At 45.1% G+C, this 25,022-nt stretch overlaps 2 protein-coding genes across 3 annotated transcripts in view; both read right to left on the reverse strand.

Moving 5' to 3' along the window:
* The window catches only part of LOC134294615 (zinc finger protein 850-like), a 162,834-nt gene extending 139,021 nt beyond the window's left edge, over positions 1 to 23,813 (reverse strand). The window contains exons 1-2 of one of the 2 annotated variants that reach the window (XR_010001414.1): positions 23,455 to 23,813; positions 16,752 to 17,086 (exon numbers count right to left, since the gene is read on the reverse strand). The gene's annotated coding sequence lies outside the window, so the exon portion shown is untranslated. Of the gene's footprint in view, positions 1 to 16,751; positions 17,087 to 23,454 lie in introns of those variants that run through there. The other variant, XM_062966185.1, reaches the window with a different exon arrangement.
* LOC134294627 (zinc finger protein 135-like) lies at positions 15,168 to 16,744 on the reverse strand. The gene has a single exon (XM_062966209.1). The coding sequence runs from the start codon at positions 16,608 to 16,610 to the stop codon at positions 15,303 to 15,305; it is 1,308 nt and encodes a 435-aa protein (XP_062822279.1). The 5' UTR covers positions 16,611 to 16,744; the 3' UTR covers positions 15,168 to 15,302.
* Positions 23,814 to 25,022: the final 1,209 nt, after the last annotated feature.

A 25,022-nucleotide genomic window follows, 5' to 3' on the forward strand; every position in this document is an offset into this window, starting at 1 on the left:
CCCAGATATGGTGTTGTAGTTGAGCCAGTAAGTAATGTTGCTCTTCACCAGTGTTTTTTGTAGCAAAGAAGACTGGGTATCTTAGGTTGGTTTGTGATTATCGGGTGTTAAATAAGTTCACCATCAGAGACCGTTATCCACTACCTTTAATACCTGAATTGTTGTCCAGGGTACAAGGTGCGACTATATTTTCTAAATTAGATTTATGTGGCACTTATAATTTAGTTCGTATTAAAGAAGAGGAAGACCTATACGTGTTTTGGAGCTTATGAATTTTTAGTAATGCCTTTCGGATTGTGCAATGTGTCAGCTGTTTTTCAGCGTTTGATGAACGACATCTTCCATGATCTGTTAGATCGTTTTGTGGTTATATCTTTGGATGACATCTTAATTTTTTCTAAAAACATACATCATCATAAACAGCATGTGCAGCAGGTGTTAAAACGTCTAAGGGACAACGGCCTATTTGCAAAGTCGTCTAAATGTGCGTTCCATGTAACTGAGGTAGAGTTTTTAGGTCATGTCATCTCAGGAAAAGAACTAAAGATGGATCCACGCAAGGTGGATACAGTCAACTCTTGAAAGGAGCTCACCTCCAAGAAGGATGTTCAAAGATTCCTTGGTTTTGCTAATTATTATAGAGAATTAATTCCTTACTATGCTCAATTGGCGCTACCTTTGACCGGTTTACTTCAGAAAAAAACATCCTTTTGTGTGGACCAAAGAGACACAACAAGCTTTTGATCAGCTTAAGTCTAGTTTTGTTGATGGAAAATTTTTAGTTCATCCTGAACTAAATGGGGCATTGGTAAGAAATGGGCAACTGTATGTACCCAATGGGAGATTACGGTTAGAAGTCATTCGTGCTCATCATGATGAGCCAGCAGCAGGGCATTTCGGACGATTTAAGACGGTGCAACTCATTACTCGCAATTATTGGTGGCCTAAGATGCGGCAAGATATTCTGAAGTATATAGTTGTGCTGTATGTTAGCAGTGTAAGAATCCTGTCGGGCGACCAAGGGGGTTATTATCACCATTACCTGTACCAGATAAGCCTTGGCAAATAATTTCTATGGATTTTATTTCCGACTTTCCCAGGGCTCGTGGTTATACTTGTGTTTGGGGGGTAATGGACTTATTTACTAAGATGGCTCACTTCATACCATGTTCTCGAATTCCGTCAGCTCAGACATTGGCAGGATTGTATATTCGTCACATTTTTCATTTACATGGAGCTCCTGAAGTCATCGTCTCTGATAGAGCTTCACAATTCGTGTCTCGTTTCTGGACACAGTTCCAGACTCAGTTAGGGACTAAGTTAAATATTTCTTCTGCTTTTCACCCGCAAACCGATGGGCAATCAGAAAGAGTCAATGGTTTTCTGGAGCAATACCTGAGATGTTTTTGCTTACAGCAGTCTGGGGATTGGGCACGGTGGCTTCCAATAGCAGAGTTTGCGTACAACAATGCTACTCAGAGTGTCAGCCGTCACTCACCGTTTGAATTAGCATACGGTTTACATCCGTGTTGGGGTCCGGCACCGTCGCAAAATGTAGTATCACCTGACGTCACTTATCGTGCTAATGAATTTCAAGCCTTACATGATGTGGCCAGAAGGATTTTGTTGGAGGCCAAGGCCTCTCAAAAGAAACAGGCTGATAGGTTGTGACAGGCTGGAGAAGATTTAAATGAGGGAGATTTGGTCTGGTTGTCTTCTAAAAATTTGCGTCCATCTGGCAGTAAGTTTGTAGCGCGTTTCCTAGGGCCATATCCAATTATAAAGAAAATCTCGCCTGTGGCTTTTCGTTTGCGCTTGCCTTCGTCTCTCAAGGTGCACCCTGTGTTCCGTCGATCCCTGTTGAAATTGGCAACATCAGAAAACAGTCCTGCTGTGGTTACTGAACTATCCCAAGTTGTGGCTTCGCCGGTGGGGAGGCTTTGCGGAGGGGGATAGTGTTGTAGTTGAGCCAGTAAGTAATGTTGCAAGCAGTAGTATGAGTACCAGTAGGGGGGGAAAGGGCTAATCGCAAGCAGGTGTCAGATGAAGAACAGCAAAGGAAAAGGATCTGGGATATACTTATGGCACCTACTGATGAAGACACATTCGAAGGGTTTTCAAGTGGCGGGGAGTCGATGAGCGAGGAAGGAGATGGGGTGGATGGGAATAGAGGCACTAAGAGGGTTACTCGGGAGCAGGAATCAGATGAAGAACGGGAGAGGAAGAAGATCCGGGATATACTTAATGCTCCCAGAGATGATGAGTCGTTTATGGGTTTCTCTGGGAATTATGGATCTGGGAGTGATGAGGATGGGGAGAACATAATGGATTGGACTAAGGTACAAGAGATAAGGGATTTATGTGCAGAGCCAACTTCTAGTGACACGTTTGTGGGGTTTTCGGGACATGAGGATTGGCAAACGGGAAATACATCCGGGTCATGGGGAAACCTAAGTCTTGACAGGAGATGGAGGAACTGGAGAGATGGAAACGGGTTCATGTATGAAGACAAGGACAGCTGTAAGAGATGATGATGGGATGGAGGCCAGCTCATCCTCGGATAATGATGTGTAAGTTAAAAGTAGGGTCTGAAACGGGGAATCTTTGCAGAAGGCAAAGTGTCAGTATCGTGTGGATCTGTCACTGCCTGTTTTCCTTTTGGGTTTTGGGTTTGGGTTCTACATCCTAGTGTTCGTGGTTCCTGTGGTTCTTCAACTTGGACTGGCTTATCATGAGTGTGGCTTTCTCCCTTCCTGGACTCTTGGACTGATTCGACTATGGCTCTGTTTGATCACCTTGGAAATGACGTTTGTTTGGACTTCCTCTACGGCGACTCTGGGACTTCGGCTAGCTTGGACAACTCTTCTTTGCATTTAACTCCTTGGGTGCAGTGCTGCTTGTTGGAACTCTTTTGGTTACAGCGCTGTTTGCTTGTTGTTTGCTTGACTGTGTTTTGATCCGGGTTTTCTTCCTGTTTAATCTGGGTTATTTTCCGTTCGCTTTTTTGGAGCCCAGTTTGGGCAAATTCTTTGAGTTTTGGCCAGATACGCTGAAATTAAGTGTCTCTGAGCATATTATTGTTTTGCAATAAACCTTTTTTTGGACTAAATGGTGTGTGTGGCTCTTTAAGGCCTCTGTGTCTTGACAGATGGTCTGTATTTCTTTTAACTCTTTCAAAGTCAGATTTTTATGTAGAATTTCTGATTTTTGAATGTTAATGGCCAACCCTGATAGATTCTCAAATTTCTTTATGGTATCAAGAACTTCTTTTATAGAGTCCACTGGTGATCCCATTAGAACCATGGCATCATCCGCAAATAAGTTAATTTTGATTAATTCCCTTGCAGTTTTGAAGCCTCGAATTTTGTCATTATCCCTGATAGAATTTGCTAAAAGTTCTATTGCCAAAGCGAATAGAATAGGGTAGAGTGGACAACCTTATTTCGTTCCACTTTTAATCTTGATTATTCTTGTCCTGGTTCCATTGATAAGTAATTGTGCTTAGTTATCTTTGTAAAGTTCCTTAATTACTTGACAGAACTCTCTCCCTAAATTAGATTCTTCACAGACCTGCTGGAGATATTGATGGTTGACCGTGTTGAATGCTTTGTAAATATCCAATTTTAATAACAGAAGTGTTTCTTTTTCTCTAGTAACTTGATTAATTGCATTGAGTATATTTCTAATTGGGTCTGCAAGTCTTCTATTTTTAATAAAACCGTATTGATTTTCCCATATTAATTTTGGGATTATGTCTGCTAATCTATTGGCAAGGAGTTTTGTAAAGATTTTATAATCTACATTACATAGGGTGATTGGCCTGTAAGAATTGGGGTTGGTCTCGTCTTTATTGGGTTTTAAGATTGTGATTATTTTGGATCTTTTCCATGTTTCAGGGATGGTTCTATTCTTTAATATCTCATTAAATAAGATTTCTAAATTTGGGATAATTTCTTATTAGAATATTTTATAAAAGTTAGAGGTAAAACCGTCAGGTCCGGGGGAAGAACGTGGTTTAAGATTATTAATAACCTCTTCAATTTCCTTACTAGTAATTGTTTTGTTCAATCCTATTTGATCCTGTGGGTCTAATTTTTTTTACAACAATTCCTGCTGACCTCCCTGTTTCTTTGTTTGCATGCAACTTTTCATAAAAATTTCGACATACAGCAAAAGGAGAAGAATAAGGTCATTGTGAGTGTGACAGTCCCACCTTTTGTCAAGGTATTGGCTTTGTTAATGCCAGGCAAGGTATTCTTTTTCATCATTTGGTCTCAGTGTGACAGAGCCATAAGATCTGGGCAATAAAAAGGGAACTTGAGAACCATGTTGCTTCTGCCCTGGATGAGGTAGTTGAGAATAACTTGCTCTCAACCACTACAGAGCCTTTCAAGAATTATTCATAGATTTGTTAATGCTAATTAATTAGGGAGATAGGATTCCCCTGGCTTGCTTCTAAAGCTGAGAGAGTGTGACTGGGACAAGGTCAGGGATTTAAACGCTGGTCTCCAGAGTCCTAGTGGAAGTGCTGCATCATACTGGTGTCCAGACTGTAATGGCCACGAGAGAGAATGGTATTACAGTTGGATGGACTCGGTCAAAGGCGCTTTGGCCACTGCCTTGGCTTTGCAAAGCCTGAGCAGGACGGGAGGATACAGTGGCCTGCAGGCCGCTCCGTCATGAGATCACCACAAGTTCATCTGGCGGCTGTCAGTGAAGCATCAACTATGGCGTTGGATAATCATCAGCATAGAATAAAGACGAGGAACTACCCTCCGGAAACTTACCGGTACATTGGTAAGCATTTAAAGTGGATAAAAACTTATTTGATAGTAAGTTTTGATATTATTGATATACCATAACTTGAAACTGTTTTGGACTCTGGAAATGATCACTTTATTGCTAAGTTGTATAAATCATTGTTGAAATTTGAAATGGAGGAGAAACAGGTGAAAGATTATGTGATGAAGTGGGCACAACATTTTGGTAAACAAATACAAAGGGAACAACGGGAAAGGGTCTGGACAAAGAGTGTGGAATTTACACTTGAGTAAAAATATTGGTATAACATGATGTATAGATGATACCTGACACCGGAAAGGATGGCGAAGATCCATAACAACAGTTATAGTGATTGTTGGAAATGTGGGAGAAAGGTGGGCACTTCTTGTCATGTGTGGTGGTCACATAAAAAGGCCCAGAAATACTGGTCATAAATACATATGATTTTAGAAGAAACTAGCTGTGTCCGGTCACGCGTTGCTGTGACGAAGTATGATGGTATGGGAAATAAAGTATTGAGGAATTGGTGGTAGTTAAAGTAAAGGGTCCCCTGGGCTGAGTGGGTTGCTAGGAGACCAAGTGGGTGGAGCTTAGCCTTCTAACTGGCAGCAATTGGATAAAAACAATTTTTCCTCTCCCTCTAATTAGGACTTTATTTTTCTTTTCTTTTTGTTGTATCAACCTAGAGGCATGGATGAGGGGTTGTGCTGTCAATTTTTGAGGTTGTGGGGTGTTTACTTTTGTTGTTTTGTCCGCTGCCGTGATGCCATCACTCTTTTATATATATAGATTGTTAAAGTCAAATCTGAAATGAAACTTGAACTCTTATCTGCTTGGGATGTGAGATGAACAACTCAATAGGAAATGTGGGAGGTGATCGCTATAGGTGAGAACGGCAGCAAGAATGACCTGCGCTCAAAGATGGAAAGACTCTCAGAAAATGATTGGCTTACGAAAATGTGATTCTGTCAGAAAATGATTGGCTTACGAAAACAAGCGAGTTTGTGGGAATGAAGAGGCTTACTACGTTGACTGAGGAGAAATCTCTCACTTAAGAAATTGATTGTGTTCCTCCAACAACGATGGGACCAAATCTCCATCACTGTCTGTTTGTTTGGGACTAGCAGTGTGTTACTATACGAGAAAGGACGTACCAAGGGTTGCTTTTCACTAAACGGGTGTAGAAAACAGAGAGAATTTAACAACCAGACAGATAATGCCAGGTCCTTACATTAGATAACACAGATTGTATGTAGTAATGGGTTTTTTTTATATATAGGAGAAAGTAGTATTATCCTAGAAACAGTATTTTTAATCTCTTCTTGTTGATGTTGTTTTGGTTTATCTAAATAAAGAAATGAATCAAACCAACAGTGTGTTCCTGCATGGTTGGGCAAGACGCCTTTTTGGGGTCCCTTTCGGATTCTGAGACTCCATTAGGATCTCATGTTTCCCGGCTTCATCCTCACATGAGCCCAGGGGGCATTTTCCACGTCACATTCGGAGCCTTTGGCTTCCTCTGGAGAGGACAATCGGAAGCCATTGGCATCACAAAAGCCTTGTTCCTGGTGCAGATGGAAGCTGCTCATTCATGGCTCCTCCTTGAGGCCTCGTTCTGAGGAGGAGGCATTGCGGGGGCCATCTTGGAGAAGGGGGTCAGGATTCCTCATGGCCCCTTCCCCTCCCTTCGGGAACCACCAAAGGTTCTCCCAAAACAAAGGCCTTCCTCTTAAAGACGCAATGGGACTCCTCTCCAGGAGGCAGACCGAGGTGGCTCCTGTCTCGGGAAACAGATCCTGGGAAGCCAGCTAGCTGTCCAGAGCATCTTGAGATCTCCAGATGAAGTTCTCCAGGATTGTTTGGGGCGGAGGGTGGACAACAGGGACACTGCTCTGGGCGCCTCTCCTTGAAACCCAAGGTGTTTTGTCTGCCTGCTTCATTGGCTTCGTGTCTCAACGGACTCCACTGACTCCACTACACAGTGAGTACAACTATACTTTCACGATGGACTACTGATGCAGAGTGACGCCCTGTGTACTCAACACAGAGAAGCTACACCATACCTGTAACCGAACTTCAATCAGAAATGTGCCTGATTGGTGATTAATACAAGATGTTTGTGAGTAAACAAGATGTGTTATTTTTCAAAGAAGACTTTGTTTTTGATCTCTGAGTGCCTATTTTAACTAAGAGGTTTCAAGAGAGTGTCTTACCGTTTGGGCAACTGCAATTTCAAGAGCAAAACAACCATCCTCTACTACCAACCAAATATATGTTTGTAGTGGCATGTCTTTATCTTCGGCAGTTTAAAGACATGGTTCCTCAGTCCAGCAGCTGAGTTCCCTGTGTGCCATTACATGAATGCTAGTAAATACCACTTGTTCAAAGGGTTGACTTCTAAGTATAAATAAATACAACAACGATGATGATGACGATGATACCGTTTCCTGTTTGGGACTCTGACCACTTCCCAGGTGAGGCCTTGCTTCCAGAAGGAAGAGCCTTCTTCCGCATTGAAGAGCGTCCCTCCAACAGAGGCCTCAAAGGCTGCCGTGACCCCAGACACCGCTCCGGCTGAGACAGAGTCCCGTTTGTCCCTACAGAGCAAAGCCAAAGGGGTCAGCAGGCCCCCAAATGCCATGTCATTGAGACTGAACCCTGCAGGACCCCACAAAGCAATGGCTGTGGGGCCGAGAAGGTGTCTCCCAACAACACCTCCAGGAAGGACTGCTAAGCGGTGCCCCCACGTCCCATTCCCACAAGGCATCGCAGAAGGAGACCGTGGTCTACAATATTGAAGGCCCCTGAGAGGTCCAAGAGAGCCAAGAGGGACACCCTCCCCCCGTCTAGGTCCCTGTGCTCCTCCCCACACGAGGAGCGAAGAAGACTCACCGGGATGTGGACCAAAGCAGGCGACACAGATACAGGCTGCAAAGGCAACGGACAAGGAGCAAGAACCGAGAGAGAGACAGCGACTGCCTTTCTTCCTTCCTGCTGTGAACAGGAAAGTGAGCTTCCAAAGGGAACGGCCTTCAGAGGGAGATGCTGCAGCGCATCACAAGGGTCTCCATGGCGCCCCCTGCAGGCACGGAACAGCCATCCAGGGAGGGAGGGAAGAAGAGCTCCACTGATGGGCCAGGACCAGAGGAAGGGCAGGACAGGAAATAATAATAATAATAATAACAACAACAACAACAACAACAACAACAACAACAACAACAGGACAATTTGGACAGAAAAACAAGAAAACTCATGACCATTCATCATTCACTGCACCCTCGCAGTGATGTTGACCGGCTATATCTGCCTAGAAGATCAGATGCCAAAAGATTTCAGCCGGCATTTGGAAACAATAGACATTGACAAAATTACAATTTGCCAACTGCAAAAGGCCACCCTACTGGGATCTGCGCGCATCATCCGAAAATACATCACACAATCCTAGACACTTGGGAAGTGTTCGACTTGTGATTTTGTTATACAAAATCCAGCATGTCTACCTTGTTTGCTGTGTCATAATAAAATAAGACAGCCCAAGAGCAAGCCATCAGAACAAAGGCAATTAAGGCCAAGATCGAAAAATCAGCTGATGACCCAAAATGCAGACTGTGCAAGGAAACCGACGAAACCATTGATCATATCCCCAGTTGCTGTAAGAAAATCGCACAGACAGACTACAAACAGAGGCACAACTATGTGGCCCAAAGGATTCATTGGAACTTATGCCTCAAGTACCACCTCCCAGCAGCAAAGAACTGGTGGGATCACAAACCTGCAAAAGTATTGGAAAATGAGCACGCAAAGATACTGTGGGACTTCCGAATCCAGACTGACAAAGTTCTGGAACACAACACACCAGACATCACAGTTGTGGAAAAGAAAAAGGTTTGGATCATTGATATCGCCATCCCAGGTGACAGTCACATTGACGAAAAACAACAGGAAAAACTCAGCCACTCTCAGGACCTCAAGATTGAACTTCAAAGACTCTGGCAGAAACCAGTGCAGGTGGTCCCAGTGGTGATGGGCACATTGGGTGCTGTTCCAAAAGATTTCAGCTGGCATTTGGAAACAATAGACATTGACAAACTCACGATCTGCCTACTGCAAAAGGCCACCCTACTGGGATCTGTGTGCATCATCCGAAAATACATCACAGAGTCCTAGACACTGGGGAAGTGTTCGACTTGTGATTTTGTGACACGAAATCCAGCATATCTACCTTGTTTGCTGTGTCATACAATGTGGTTGTGTCAATAATAATAATAATAATAAATTTATTTTTGTATGCTGCCTCCATCTCCCCAGCAGGGGACTCGGGTCGGCTCACACGGGGAACAAGCCCAATATAATCACATAAAATCATAAAATAACACTTTAGACATCAGACAACACAATTTAAAAACAATTTAAACAGGTCATAGTTAAAATCGACAAAGTTAAAATGTTAAACAATCATCCGGGCATTAAAGGTCCAATATAGGATCACATCTGGGCGATAATTAAAACTGATTTAGGGAGTGTCCATTTACAAATAGGACATACATCAAATAGATACAACAGGTAAGGAAGATAAATCTGAACGGGAATCAAACTCAAAAGTGAGCAGGGCAAGTTTCAGTGTAGACATGGACCAGGTTATAACAGACTTGTCTACTCAAAAGCACAACAGAACAGCCATGTTAAAGCGGTACCTAGAATTTATTTATTTATTTATGTATTTATTTACAGTATTTATATTCCGCCCTTCTCACCCCGAAGGGATCACATGACACATATAAGGCAAACATTCAATGCCTTGACATAGAACAAAGACAAACGCAGGCTCCGAGCTGGCCTCGAACTCATGACCTCTTGGTCAGAGTGATTTGTTGCAGCTGGCTGCTCACCAGCCTGCGCCACAGCCCGGGCCCTACTCCACAGATGCAACTGTCTTTCAAGCTGCTTACGTGAGCAGCGAGCCAGGCTCTTAATGGTCGGGAACTCAATCTGACGCGGCCTTCGATCCCACAACCTCTCAGTCAGTCGTGATTTATTGCAGATGGCTACTAACCGGCTGCACCACAGCCCGGCCCGGGATGCCAAGGTGGCCGTGTTGGGTCTGTGTGCCAAGTGAGTCCCAGGCCCTTCGTTGTTGGCGTTCACAGGGCTCTTGGATTGCAGCAGAACTATACGTTCCACTCCCTACGACTCCTCTCAGTCAGGGTCAGGACTCCCCAAACCTCAATCTCCAGTTGCTGTGTGCCACAGGAAAGAATAGGAAAGGGTTAAGGGAGAGGCAGTGGGCGGGGCCATGCCAATTCCCTTCTATGTCCTATCCTTTTCTATGGCGCACAGCGAACAGAGGAACTGGTCAGCAGCAGAACATACTGGGGGGGGGGGGGGGGCTCTGGGGAGAATTCACCATGGTTTCTATGAGTTGTAGGGACTGGGATGTATAGTTCACCCGCAATCTAACAGCACTCTGAACTCTAGCAATAATGGAATTGGACAAGACTTGGCACACAGAAACCCCATGACCAGCAAAAAATACGGGAGGTCTTTGGGGGGACACAGAGGAGTTGTAGTTCACCTCCACCCAGAGCGCACTGTGAACCCAAACACGGATGAGCCTGGACCAGACTTGGCCTGCAGACCTGATGGGCCCACATTTGAATACTGGTGGGTCTGGAGGGGAATTGGCCCCGAGTTGTAGGGACTGGGATGTACAGTTCACCTGCAAACAATGAGCACTCTGAACTCCACCAACGATGGACCTGGAACTCACTTGGCCCACAGAACCCCCGTGACCAGCAAAAATACTGGAGGCCTTTGGGGGGAATTCACCTTGATTTGGGGGAGTTGTAGTTCACCTCCATCCAGAGAGCACCGTGAACCCAAACACGGAGGGATCTGGGCCCAACTTGGCACACAGACCTGATAGGCCGAGATTTGATGACTGGAGGGGTTTGGGTGAGGGTAGTGACCATTCCAGCCCCAGCTTCTGCCAACCTAGCAGTTCGGAAACATGCAAATGTGAGTAGATCAATAGGTATCGTTCCGGCAGGAATGTAACATTGGTGCTCCATGCAGTCATGCCAGTGACCACAGGACCTTGGAGGCGTCTACGAACGTTGGCTCTTCGGCTTAGAAATGGAGATGAGCACCAACCCCCAGAGTCAGACACGACCGGACTTAACATCAGGGGAAAACCTTTCCCTTTACGTAGAGGCATCACACTGGCAACGAAGGTCCACGTAGCTAAGGCAATGGTATTCCCAGTAGTGACCTATGGATGCGAGAGAGAGCTGGGCCATAAGGAAGGCTGAGCTTTGGAACTGTGGTGTTGGAGGAAAGTCCCGAGAGTGCCTTGAACCGCGAGAAGATCCAACCAGTCCATCCGCCAGGAAAGAAGGCCCGACTGACTGCTCACTGGAGGGAAGGAGGTGAGAGGCAAAGATGAAGCCCTTTGGCCACATCATGAGAAGACAGGAAAGTATGGAGAAGAGAATGATGATGGGGAAAAGGGAAGGAAAAGGGAAGGAAAAGGGAAGAGGGGCCGACCAAGAGCAAGGTGGATGGATGGTATCCTTGAAGTGACTGGCTTGACCTTGAAGGGACTGGGGGCGATGACGGCCGACAGGGAGCTCTGGTCTGGGCTGGTTCATGAGGTCACGAAGAGTCGGAGACGACTAAACGACTGAGCAGCAGCAGAGGGATCAGTGAGGCGCTTTTAGAGACCAAATTTGGTTTTAACACTTTTCATGTAACATTTATTGATAATCATAGAATCATAGAATAGTAGAGTTGGAAGAGACCTCAAGGGCCATCCAGTCCAACCCCCTGCCAAGAAGCAGGAAATCGCATTCAAAGCACCCCCGACAGATGGCCATCCAGCCTCTGCTTAAAAGCCTCCAAAGAAGGAGCCTCCACCACGGCCCCGGGGAGAGAGTTCCACTGTCGAACAGCCCTTCTCACTGTGAGGAAGTTCTTCCTGATGTTCAGGTGGAATCTCCTTTCCTGTAGTTTGAAGCCATTGTTCCATGTCCAAGTCTCCAGGGCAGCAGAAAACAAGCTTGCTCCCTCCTCTCTATGACTTCCCTTCACGTATTTGTACATGGCTATCATGTCTCCTCTCAGCCTTCTCTTCTGCAGGCTAAACATGCCCAGTTCTTTAAGCCGCTCCTCAGAGGGCTTGTTCTCCAGACCCTTGATCATTTTAGTCGCCCTCCTCTGGACGCTTTCCAGCTTGTCAACATCTCCCTTCAACTGCGGTGCCCAGATTTGGACACAGTGTGATTCCAGGTGTGGTCTGACCAAGGCAGAATAGAAAGAGGGGGAGCAGGACTTCCCTGGATCTAGACGCTATTCCCCTATTGATGCAGGCCAGAATCCCATTGGCTTTTTTAGCAGCCGCATCACATTGTTGGCTCATGTTCATCTTCCTCCCCACGAGGACTCCAAGGTCTTTTTCGCACACACTGCTGTCTAGCCAGGCGTCTCCCATTCTGTATCTTTGATTTCCATTTTTTCTGCCGAAGTGAAGTATCCTGCATTTGTCCCTGTTGAACTTCATTTTGTTAGTTTCGGCCCATCTCTCTGGTCTGTTAAGATCGTTTTGAATTCTGCTCCAGTCTTCTGGAGTGTTAGCTATCCCTCCCAGTTTGGTGTCAAACTTGATGATGATCCCTTAACCTAGAGACATCACACTGGCAACAAAACTCCACGTAGCTAAAGCAGTGGTATTCCCAGTAGTAACCCATGGATGCGAGAGAGAACTGGGCCGTAAGGAAGGCTGAGCGAAGGAAGAGAGACACTTTGGAACTGTGGTGTTGGAGGAAAACCCTGGGAGTGCCTTGGACCTTGGCAAGAAGATCCAACCAGTCCATCCTCCAGGAAAGAAAGCCTGACTGACTGCTCATGGGAGGGAAGCAGATGAGAGGCAAAGGTGAAGTCCTTTGGCCACGTCATGAGAAGACAGGAAAGTTTGGAGAAGAGAATGATGATGGGGAAAATGCAAGGGGAAGAGCATAAATAAAAGGAAGAGGGGCCGACCAAGGGCAAGATGAGTGGATGGCATCCTTGAAGGAACTGACTCCACCTTGAAGGAGGTGCGGGTCGCCTCGGCCGACAGGGAGCTCTGGCCTGGGCTGGTCCAGGAGGTCACCAAGAGTCGGAAGGGACCGAAGGAAGAAACAACAACAGAATAGTATAATAATAGGGAAATAGAATAGAAAAATAAAGAATATAAAAATATAGAATAATCCTATAATAAATAATATAATACAATAATAGAATTTAATAATATAACAATAATATAAACATATTAACAGAATAATAATAATAATACAAGTGTTATGAACCGAAAGGGTTCCTGTTCTTTTGATGGATGCAGAGTGTTTAGGGAATCGTGATGGATCAATGAGGCTCAGAGACCAAATTTGGTTTTAACACTTTCATTGTAACATTTATTGATAATCACATCACAATCCTATCAAAATCACATCCCGAGAGAACTCTCACCCACACGCAGACCCATACATCCATATTCTCACGCACAGGCCCTGCTCGGAAGAGGTGATCACGTTCTCCCGACAGACGTGGTCTCGGCGGTTCCGGAAAGCGTGCTGGATCTTTGAGGCCCCTGCATTTGATAGTCTAAAGCAGGGGTCCCCAAACGAAGGCCCGTGGGCCAGATGCGGCCCCCAAGGTCATTGACCTGGCCCCTGTCCTGAACTTTAGACTTGGGGTTGTCCTAAGTCTGAAATGACTTGAAGGCACACAACAACAACAATCCTAATACTGGAGTATTTCATCATAGTCCAGCCCCCCCAATAGTCTGAAGGACCGTGAACCGGCCCCCCACTTCAAAAGTTTGAGGACCCCTGGCCTAAAGTTTCGTCCTTCTTTCGGTTCCTTCTGTTCTTACGGCCTGGTTTCAAAACATGCTCAGTCTCAGGCTGCATGACGTATGGGGTGCCAGCTGCACACTTCATTGCCCGTGGTTATTCGGATAGGCCTTCCTGGACCCTCGTTCCGTCTTGCCAGGTGAGAGACGCCTTGCTGATTCCTTGCTTCACCCGCCAAGTCCATCCCATGTCAGACTTTGCGTGGACTCCTTTTTCTTTTGAGGCCTGTTTCTTCTGTTCTTCACAAGCACCCACACAAACACTCCCGTTCCTTACACACACACACACACACACACCCTTGATAAATCAAGACCAATTTATTGTATATATGTCTGATTCAGTGTCAATTATATGACTATAATCAATTTTATATAGTTATATAGTTAACATGCATCACAATTTATAATAGCGGTTCTAAGCATTACAATTTGTTTTCAAATACAGAAAATCGATTAGTCAGCCATTTCTACCCACCCCTCCAGTTTCAGCCATTTTGACCCTTATAAATCACCCTATTTTTTGAAAAAAAAATTAAAAGTAACAATACAAGGAAGGCAGAAATAATTTATAATGCTTCAACTGAACATGAAACTAACTACTACATGAGATACAAAACTAAATCAGAAACTAACACACTAGCAAAACAGTGACCTACATAGACACACAACTGAACTAACAGACAGGGATACGTGCCTAAAAGCCTCATTCTATCTGTTAATTTTAATCTCTCATTATTCTACTCCCTTTAGATAATATGACAACACTTCTATTTCTGATAACACTCTTCCAATTGATACCTATTACAACTGACATTTGCCCATGTTGTCAGTTAGTTCATTGTGGCTAATTTGCAGGTCTTCATAAGCCATTGTTTTTGCTTTGGAATAAAACATTCCTTCTATCCCTGTGTACAGTCAATTCTTACTTTACTATCTCACAGTAACTACTCATGCTTTCATTCTAATTGATCATCCAACATTCTCAACATATAAAACTCTAGTTTCATGTAACCTTGTTTACTTCCAGAATGGAACATATTTTAGTTCGATCTTTCTACAATACACCACATGTGATGAAATGTCCCAACTTTGAGCTTGAATTTCCAAAATGTGCAAGAGTTGCTTTTGTACATGTTAGAATGACACTCTGGGGTCAATTAACATCATTCCCTCTAGGTTAAATTCTATGATTCTATGATGTATAACCATATTCCGTGAAAAGCTCTGTCCACACTCCAGGCATTTCTATGCTTTCTCCCCAGTGTGAGTCCTTTGATGTGAACGTAAAGTTCCACTCTGAGCAAAGCTCTGTCCACACTCCAGGCATTTATAAGGTTTCTCCCCAGTGTGAGTCCTTTGATGTGAACGTAGTCCTGAACTACAAGCAAAGATCTGGCCACAGCCCAGGCATTTATAGGGTTTCTCCCCAGTGTGAGTCCTTTCATGTGAACGTAAATGTCCCCCCTGAGTAAAGCTCTGTCCACACTCCAGGCATTTATATGGTTTCTCCCCAGTGTGCGTCTTTTGATGTGAACGTAGACCTGAACTAACAGCAAAGCTCTGTCCACACTCCAGGCAGTTATAGGGTTTCTCCCCAGTGTGGGTCCTTTGATGTGAACGTATAGTTGAACAATCAATGAAGCTCTGTCCACACCAGGAAGTTATAGGGTTTCTCCCCAGCGTGAGTCTTTTGATGTGTACGTAGTCCTGAACTATGAGCAAAGCTCTGTCCACACTCCAGGCAGTTATAGGGTTTCTCCCCAGTGTGGGTCCTTTGATGTGAACATAGTCCTGAACTACGAGCAAAGCTCTGACCACACTCCAGACATTTATAGGGTTTCTCCCCAGTGTGGGTCCTTTGATGTGAACGTAGAGTTGAACAATCAATGAAGCTCTGTCCACACTCCAGGCAGTTATAGGGTTTCTCCCCAGTGTGGGTCCTTTGATGTGAACGTAGTCCTGAACTACGAGCAAAGCTCTGTCCACACTCCAAGCATTTATAGGGTTTCTCACCAGTGTGAGTCCTTTGATGTGTTTGTAAGTTTTCCTTCAGAGTAAAGCTCTGCCCACACTCCAGGCAGTTATAGGGTTTCTCCCCAGTGTGAGTCCTTTGATGTCTATGTAGATGTGAATTATGAGAGAAGCTCTGTCCACACTCCAGGCATTTATAGGGTTTCTCCCCAGTGTGGGTCCTTTGATGTGAACGTAGACTTGAACAATCACTGAAGCTCTGTCCACACTCCAGGCAGTTATAGGGTTTCTCCCCAGTGTGGGTCCTTTGATGGGAACGTAAATGTCCCGTCTGAGCAAAGCTCTGTCCACACTCCAGGCATTTGTAAGGTTTCTCCTCAGTGTGGGTCCTTTGATGTGAACGCAGACCTGAACTAACAGCAAAGCTCTGCCCACACTCCAGGCAGTTATAGGGTTTCTCCCCAGTGTGAGTCCTTTGATGTCTACGTAGGCCTGAAGTATGAGTGAAGCTCTGCCCACACTCCAGGCAGTTATAGGGTTTCTCTCCAGTGTGAGTCCTTTGATGTGAACGTAGGCTTGAATTATGAGTGAAGCTCTGCCCACACTCCAGGCAGTTATAGGGTTTCTCCCCAGTGTGAGTCCTTTGATGTCTACGTAGGCTTGAACTATGAGTGAAGCTCTGCCCACACTCCAGGCAGTTATAGGGTTTCTCCCCAGTGTGAGTCCTTTGATGTCTATGTAAATGTGAATTATGAGAGAAGCTCTGTCCACACTCGAGGCATTTATAGGGTTTCTCCCCAGTGTGAGTCCTTTGATGTGAACGTAGTCCTGAACTATGAGCAAAGCTCTGTCCACACTCCAGGCAGTTATAGGGTTTCTCCCCAGTGTGAGTCCTTTGATGTCTCTTCAGCTTTCCATGCTGACTAAAGCTCTTTCCACATTCGATACATTTATATGCTTTCTCCTCCATGTCAACAGTGCTATGTACATTTAATTCCAATAAGGACACTTGATTCTTGTTTTTCCCTTTCTGATTACTGACAGTAGTGGGTTCAAATTACAGGAAAGTAGATTCCATCTGAACATTAAGAAGAACTTCCTGACTGTAAGAGTTGTTCAGTTGTTCTCTGCCTCAAAATATAGTGAAAGCTCCTTTGGAATCCTTTAAACAGAGGCTAGATGCTCATCGGTCAGGTGTACTTTGCGCTTTTCCTGCACGGCAGAGGCCTGGACTGGGTGCCTCACGCAGTCTCTTCCGACTCTATGGTTCTACTCTATAATCCAAAGTGAATGTAGGAATTCTGCAGGATCAGCCCCTTGAGAGGAATCCTTTTTCCTAGAGGACTGGTTTCCTTACTGCACTTTGGTTTCCAAATGCCTTAATATCAACTAGAAGCTGGTTCGTTTCCCATCACGGCAGGGGTGGCTCCAGAGAACTCTCACGTCCTGGTCAATAAAGAAGAAGCAAAAGGTTAGACATGAAGCCGCATTCCTCTGGCTCAAGGTAAACAAAGCAAAAAGGGATAGAAGAAAGGAAAGGTGGAAGGGAGGAAACACAGAAGGAGAGGATAAGAGAAGGAAGGAATCACGGAAGGAAGGAACTGAACCCTTTGCCCGTATTGGAGGGCCACACCCATTTCACTGGGTCAGACCCAAACGTGGTTAAAGGAACAGAAGGCAGGCAGGCAGGCAGAACTCCTCCCAACATTCAAGATTGCAACATTTTCTGGATCCTGGGTTTCCGTGAATTGCCAGCATTGTGCTAAATGCTCAAAGGAACAAGGATTTCTTTATTGATTCTGTCATTATCTCCCCTGCCAAAGGGACCCCCAACTCTGTTTCCTCAGCATCTCAACATCTTGTTGATGTTCACAAAATGAGTCCATACTGAACTACGTTCCATCCAGGCCATGCATTCCCTCTGTAGAGCCCATGATGAGATGCAAAGACAGGCACCGCTCCAGCCACAAAGCCTCCTTCCTGCCAACTCCTTTCCCCTTTGCCCACTTCCCCCTTTCCTTCTTTTTCCTCCATCCAGGGGAAGACTTTCAGCAACAGAAGAAGAACTAGCTAGGCTCAAGGAAATCCTAAGAAAACTGGAGACCATGGAGAGAAAAAGTCTTCCCTGGATGCCATTTGGAAGAAACCTTCAAGGGGTCTCCAGATGGCCTGAAATGTTACCCTTTGATTCTGTACGGCTGAAAACAAAAATGACCGGGAGAAGAACTGGCATCAGAGGGAACTTCCAAAAGAAATGGCCTGGTATTCTATCTCCCCAAACTCTGGCACCCTCAAATGTTTAAGACAGATGTAGAAGGAAGGTTTCTAATGGTAACGATAGAACTACAAACCAATTCCGTATATACTCAAGTATAAGCCGGCCTTTTCAGCACGTTTTTAATGCTGAAAAGCCCCCCTTGGTTTATACTCGGGTGAGGGAGGGAAGGAGGGAGGTGGGTGTTGCTGAGGGGCAGCCGTCACCATTTGCAGTCCTTGTGATTGAATGAAAGCGGGCGCCTCCCTGAAGTTACAAGGCCGCACTTGAGGGAGGGCGAAGAGGTCCTCATGCTTCACCACCAGCAGATGCGCTGAGGGAAAAGTGCCCGGCTCCCTCCTCGCCAGCCTCCTATTTGCCGCCCGGCCGCTCACCTGAGCCAGGAGAAGGAGGCGCCGTCCCTTCAGGGAGAAGGTGGGATACAAAAATAAAGTTGTTGTTGTTGTTGTTATTATTATTATTAGGGGGAGACAATGTGGCACAATATGGTGCTGTGTTTTACAGGGACTAACAGATAAATACAACAATTCAAGCAAAATGGCGGATTAGGTGAAGGTGATATTGCTCAACTGCTGAGGCCTTGGCTCCTGCTATAAACAGAAAGTGATTACCAATCAGATTCTTAAATCTAAAGGTGACACAATTTTTCTAAAGGAAACACATCAATCGAAAGAAGAATGACATAAACTGAAAATAAAAGGAACCTCAAACGATGAAAAGACTTATGAATCCTCCAAAGTGAGAGGGAGTGGCATTCTGTGGATATATAAATAAAACTAAATTGTACAACCACAAAAAGAAGGAGGGTTAGGTCTCCCAGATATTAAATTATATTATCATGCCAACCAAATAAGGTAAGTAGTCAAAGGATTAGCGAAGCAAGAAAAACTGGAAGGGCCAGAACAGTGGTTCTCAACAAAGGAACTGGGTGAGCTCCTGCTGTTAGCCCCAGCTTCTGCCAATATAGCAGATTGAAAATATGTAAATGTGAGTAGATCAATAGGTACCGCTCTGGCGAGAAGGTAGCAGCGCTCCATGCAGGCATGCTGGCCACATGACCTAGGAGATGTCTACGGACAACGCCGGCTCTTCGGCTTAGACTCAACTGAACTTAATGTCAAGGGGAAACCTTTACGTTTACCCACCTCACCTGCTTCATAGGAAATCTGCTACAAAACAGGAGCTTTTTGTTGAATTCCAGGGCCAGAGAAGCAGATGGAGGAAAGAGAAGAACGGTCTCCCTCAGGGGAGGGTGCTTGCTCCATCCATATTTAACATTTACACAAATGATCAGCCACTGCCAGAAGGGACAGAGTTTCATCTATGCTGACGATCGTGCCATCACCGCCAAGCAGGGAGCTTTGAAATGGTTGAACAGAAGCTCTCTGAAGCTTTAGGTGCTCTTACTGCCTATTACAAGGAAAACCAGCTGATCCCTAATCCATCTAAAACACAGACGTGTGCTTTTCACCTTAAGAACAGACAAGCATCTCGAACTCAGGGGATGACCTGGGAAGGAATCCCACTGGAGCATTGCAGCACACCAAAACACCTGGGAGTTACCCTGGACCATGTTCTGACTTACAAGAAGCACTGCTCAAATGTCAAGCAAAACGTGGGCACTAGAAATAACATTGTACAAAAGCGGACTGGCACAACTTGGACATCACAACCAAACACAGTGAAGACATCTGCCTTTGTGCTTGGCTACTCTACTGCTGAATACACATGCCCAGTGTGGAATACATCTCACCACGTTAAAACAGTGGATGTGGCTCTTAATGAGACATCCCACATTATCACAGGATGTCTATGCCCTACACCACTGGAGAAATTATACTGCTTAGCCTGCATTGCACCACCTGACATCCGCTGGGAAGTAGCAGCCTGTAATGAAAGGACCAAGGCAGCGACATCTCCAGCCCATCCTCTGTTCTGGTATCAGCTAGCACGCCAACACCTTAAATGAAGAAATAGCTTTCTAAGATCTACAGAGATACTCGCAGGAAAACCTCAGCAAGCAAGAGTCCAAAATTGGCAGGCTAAAACTCAGAACCTTAATCAGTGGCTGACGCCGGATGAGAGACTCGCCCCTGGGCACACAGAAGACTGGGCGACTTGAAAGGCATTGAACAGACTACACTCTGACACCATGAGATGTAGAGCCAACCTTAAGAAATGGGGCCACAAAGTGGAGTCCGCGACATGCGAGTGTGGAGAAGAGCCAACCACAGACCACCGACTACAATGCATTCTGAGCCCTGCTACATGCACAAGGGAGGACCTTCCAAACAGCAACACCAGAGTCACTCACTCCAAGTGGCCAGCTATTGGGCAAAAGAAATTTAGTATTAATGCCAAGTTTTTTTCTAAAAAAAAAAATCTCTATGTTTGCAAATCCATTACAACTTGTACCCTCGGTTCAATTCTGACACGAGAAATAAATACCCAAATAAATAAATAAGAAGGGAGGAGGAAGGGAAGGAAGAAGGGAGGAAGGAAGGGAGAGGAGGAGGGAAGGAACAAGGAAGTGATCGAGAATTGGAAAATATAGATATTGACACCTATATATTGTATGTACACAATAATAATAATAATAATAATAATTTCTTATTTCCCACCACCATCTCTCTCCCCGAAGTGACTCAGGGCGGCTTGCATGGGGACCAAGCCCAGCATAAACAAAGATTCCAAGGTAAAACACAATTAAAAACATATAACAAATAAACAATATAATTAAAACTGTTGACATGAGAAAAAGTAAAAACGCCATAAAACGACATAATCAACTGACATCAACTGACCAGTAAGCGGAAAAAGTGGGCACGATCAGATTCGAGAGGGCAGGGCAAGGGCTTGTGCAAAACTCAGACTATATTTATTTATTCATTTACTACATCTATATATCGCTTTTCTCCCTCTAAGGAAGGCACGGGGGGAGGCGGATGTGGCCCCCTGGGCGCTTCCCTCTGGCCCTCCTCCTCACGTTCCCTGCCCTCTTGGCATAAGGACAGGGCGGCCGGCCGCATCCTCAGGCCAAAATACGAGGAGGAAGGCACGTAACAGCTGAGAACCCTATGGAGCGCTCCCATCCACTGTGGGTCTCACCCTCCTCCCCATCCTTATGCTCGAGGATGGCTCAAGGAAGCGGAGCCTGAGATCCCTCTGGAGCACACTCAGCTGCGGCCTGCCTCGCCCTCCTCTCAGCATAATGCCCAGAGAACAGCCCGAGGAGGGTCGAAGAGGGTCGGGGGAGGAGGATGGGAAGGACCGGGTTCTGGCACAACTGGTTAATAGCCAGCAGCAAAAGATCACTGCTGACCAAAGGCCATGAGTTCAAAACCCGTGTCGGATTGAGCTCCTCCCCCCCCCCCCCCGTTGTAATTGACCATCTTCCAGACATCACAGTTGACCCAATCAAGGATTGATCTGGACCACACTTGCCACGGATGATGGGACTTGCAGTACCTTCACTGACACCATGACCCCCATTGACAATAGACTGGCCTCACCACCAACTGAACATACTGAGAATGTGTTGGTGAGAATGGACCTTGGTTTTGGGAGTTGTAGTTCACCTGCAGCCAGAAAGCACTGAACCCAGCTGAGATCAGATCTGGACCCAACTTGGCACACAGACCCAACATGGCCAGCTGTGCACGCAGGCCTGGTTTAATAATAATAATAATAATAATAATAATAATAATAATAATAATAACTGGTCGCCATCCCAGGTGACAGTCGCATTGCTGTGTTTTACAGGGACTAACAGATAAATACAACAATTCAAGCAAAATGGCAGATTAGGTGAAGGTGATATCGCTCAACTGCTGAGGCCTTGGCTCCTTCTATAAACAGAAAATGATTACCAATCAGATTCTTAAATCTAAAGGTGACACAATTTTTCTAAAGGAAACACATCAATCGAAAGAAGAATGAAATAAACTGAAATTAAAAGGAACCTCAAACGATGAAAAGACTTATGAATCCTCCAAAGTGAGAGGGAGTGGCATTCTGTGGATATATAAATAAAGCTAAATTGTACAAACCACAAAAAGGAGGGTTAGGTCTCTCAGATATTAAATTATATTATCATGCCAACCAAATAAGGTAAGTAGTCAAAGGATTAGCGAAGCAAGGAAAACTGGAAGGGCCAGAACAGTGGTTCTCCACCCGGGGTCCCTCCCCAGGTGTGTTTGGCCTACAACTCCCAGAAATCCCAGCCAGTTCAGTTTACCAGCTGTTAGGATTTCTGGGATTTGAAGGCCAAAAACATCTGGGGAGGGACCCCAGGTTGAGAACCACTGAAGAAGAGGACAAAAATCAGAATGGAAACCAGAGTATATTTTGATAGAAAATAAGGAAAAGACTTTGAATAATGAATGGAGTAACCCCCTTATATAAATATAAACATTCTATCTAAACGTTATTGGCCATGCCATACTGCTGCACTGGACCTGCCTGGCACCTTATGGCTGGCCACCCCAACGCTGAACCCTTGACCCGCTGGTGGAGTATTTTGTCATTAGCTCCTAAGCCTGTGGTTAATTGATTGATTTGCCTGTTTATTGTATTTATGCTCATTATTGTATCATGTTTTGTTGTTGTAAACTGCCCTGAGTCCCTTGAGGAGATAGACAGGGCGGTATATGATCAAAGTTTTATTATTGTTATTATTATTTATTTGTACCATCTCCCCAAAGGGGAGCGGCTCACAAAAGTACACAATTGTGCAGAACACACAGTAAGATAAAGGTCAAGGTTTCCCCTGACATGAAGTCCAGCCGTGTCCGACTCTGGGGGTTGGGGCTCATCTCCATTTCTAAGACAAAGAGCCGGCATTGTCCGCAGGCACCTCCTAGGTCATGTGGCCAGCATGACTGCACGGAGCGCTGTTACCTTCCTGCAGAAGCAGTACCTATTGATCTACTCACATTTGTATGTTTTTCAAACTGCTAGATTGGCAGAAGCTGGGGCTAATAGTGGGAGCTCACCCTGTTCCCCGGATTCGAACCTGCAAATCGTTTGGTCAGCAAATTCCGAAGCTCAGCGGTTTAACGGTTGCGCAACTGGGGGGAAACCTTTACATTTACCTAAATAAATAAATAATAAGGGAGGAGGAAAGAAGGGAAGGAAGAAGGAAGGAAGAAGGAAGTGATTGGGAATTGGAAAATATAGATATTGACACCTATATATTGTTTGTACATAACAACAACAATAATAACAACTTTATTCTTATCTCTCTCCCCGAGGGGACTTGGGGCGTCTTACATGGAGACCAAGCTCAGCGTAAGCAAGGCCTCCAGGTCATTTTGATGAGCGTCCTCAGGTCTTTTATCATGCCATGTTTTATTCTTAATGTGATTTTATTATGTTTTATCGATCTGTTTTATTACAATGTTTGTACCACTTGGGCTTGGCCCTGTGTAAGCTGCCCCAAGTCCCTTCGGGGAGATGGAGGCGGGGTATCAAAATAAAGTTGTTGTTATTATTATTATTATTATTAGGCGAGCCCCCCTCCCTCCCTCTCCCCACAGACCTCTCTCTCTCTCTCTCTCTCCGTCCTCTTCTATCCGCCGCCATCTTTCCCGCCTCACAGACACAGACCAGGCCTCAGGCCAGGCCAGGCGCCGCCATCTTCCTCCTCGTCCTCCTCCTTCCCCGGAGCCCGCCCCCGCCCCTCCCATTGGCTGAGCCCGGGACGCCCCGCCCACCGGAGGAACCCCATTGGCTGCCTGCCGCTCCCCCTCCTTTGATGGACGGGCGGCAGGGCGGGGCTCCTGAGCAGAGTTGCCCAACGTCACACCCTTGAAGTCCTGACGGAGTTTCTGGGGGAGAACCGGGCATGATGGGAGTTGTAGTTCATCCCATTCCTTATGCCTTTTGGACAATAATAAAAACACGGACTTGGTCAAATAACCTGGGCAACGCCGAGTTGTTATAATAATAATAATAATAATAATAATAACAATAATAATAATAATAATAATAATAATAATAATACTTTTACGAAATGTTATTATATAATATTATTATCAAATATAGGAGCCTCCGGTGGCCAAGGGGATAAAAGCCTCGTGACTTGAAGGCTGGGCTGCTGACCTGAAGGCTGCCAGGTTCGAATCCCACCCGGGGAGAGCGCGGGTGAGCTCCCTCTGTCAGCTCCAGCTCCATGCGGGGACAGGAGAGACGCCTCCCACAAGGACGGTAAAAACATCAAGACATCCGGGCAACGTCCCCTGGGCAACGTCCTTGCAGACGGCCCATTCTCTCACTCCAGAAGCAACTCCGGTTGCTCCTGACACGGAAAAAAATAATAATCAAATAATATTATATTATAATATTATTTGATAAAATAATAATATAACAGTATAATAAAATAATAAATAAAATAATAATAATATATAATACAACAACATAATAATCATAATGCTGCCCTATATTATAGAATAACCTCACCGTGACCGTCTATGGGAAAGCCTTCCTTCGTGAGGTCCCAGCCAAGCCCCCTTCCCTTCCACAGATTTACCTCATTTTACAATATAATATATTTCAATTTTATAACAGAACTATTATGTCTGATTCTGGGGGTTGGGGCTCATCTCCATTTCTAAGCCCAAGAGCCGGCGTTGTCCGTAGACACCTCCCAGGTCATGTGGCCACTGGCATGACTGCATGGAGGGCCGTTACCTGAAGTGGTACCTATTGATCTACTCACATTGGCATGTTTTTGAACTGCTAGGTTGGCAGAAGCTGGAGCTGACAGTGGGTGCTCACTCCACTCCCCGGATTTGAACCTGCGACCTTTCGGTCTGAAAGTTCAGCAGCTCAGCTCTTTAACACACTTCGCCACCGGGGCTCTTAGGGCATTATAATATATTACAATTATTATACTATTGCATGATTATTGCTATATTATGATAATATTGATGTCAGATCGGATAGGATAAGATCATGATAATATTACAATATAATACAATATCATAATTATCCTATCCGATTTGTTGTCGATCCACTCCTTTGGGCTTCAGGCAAATCTACCCTTTGCCAAAATATACGATCCTGTGCTTTGACCAAAGTCAAATTACAACTATGATATAATATAAT

This window comes from Anolis carolinensis, unplaced genomic scaffold, assembly GCF_035594765.1.
Source record: "Anolis carolinensis isolate JA03-04 unplaced genomic scaffold, rAnoCar3.1.pri scaffold_18, whole genome shotgun sequence".
NCBI lineage: Eukaryota > Metazoa > Chordata > Lepidosauria > Squamata > Dactyloidae > Anolis > Anolis carolinensis.

What these genes read in the sequence shown, in the direction of transcription:
- LOC134294627 (XM_062966209.1), bottom strand. Translation starts at nt 16,610, where the DNA reads ATGGAGGAGAAAGCATATAAATGTATCGAATGTGGAAAGAGCTTTAGT.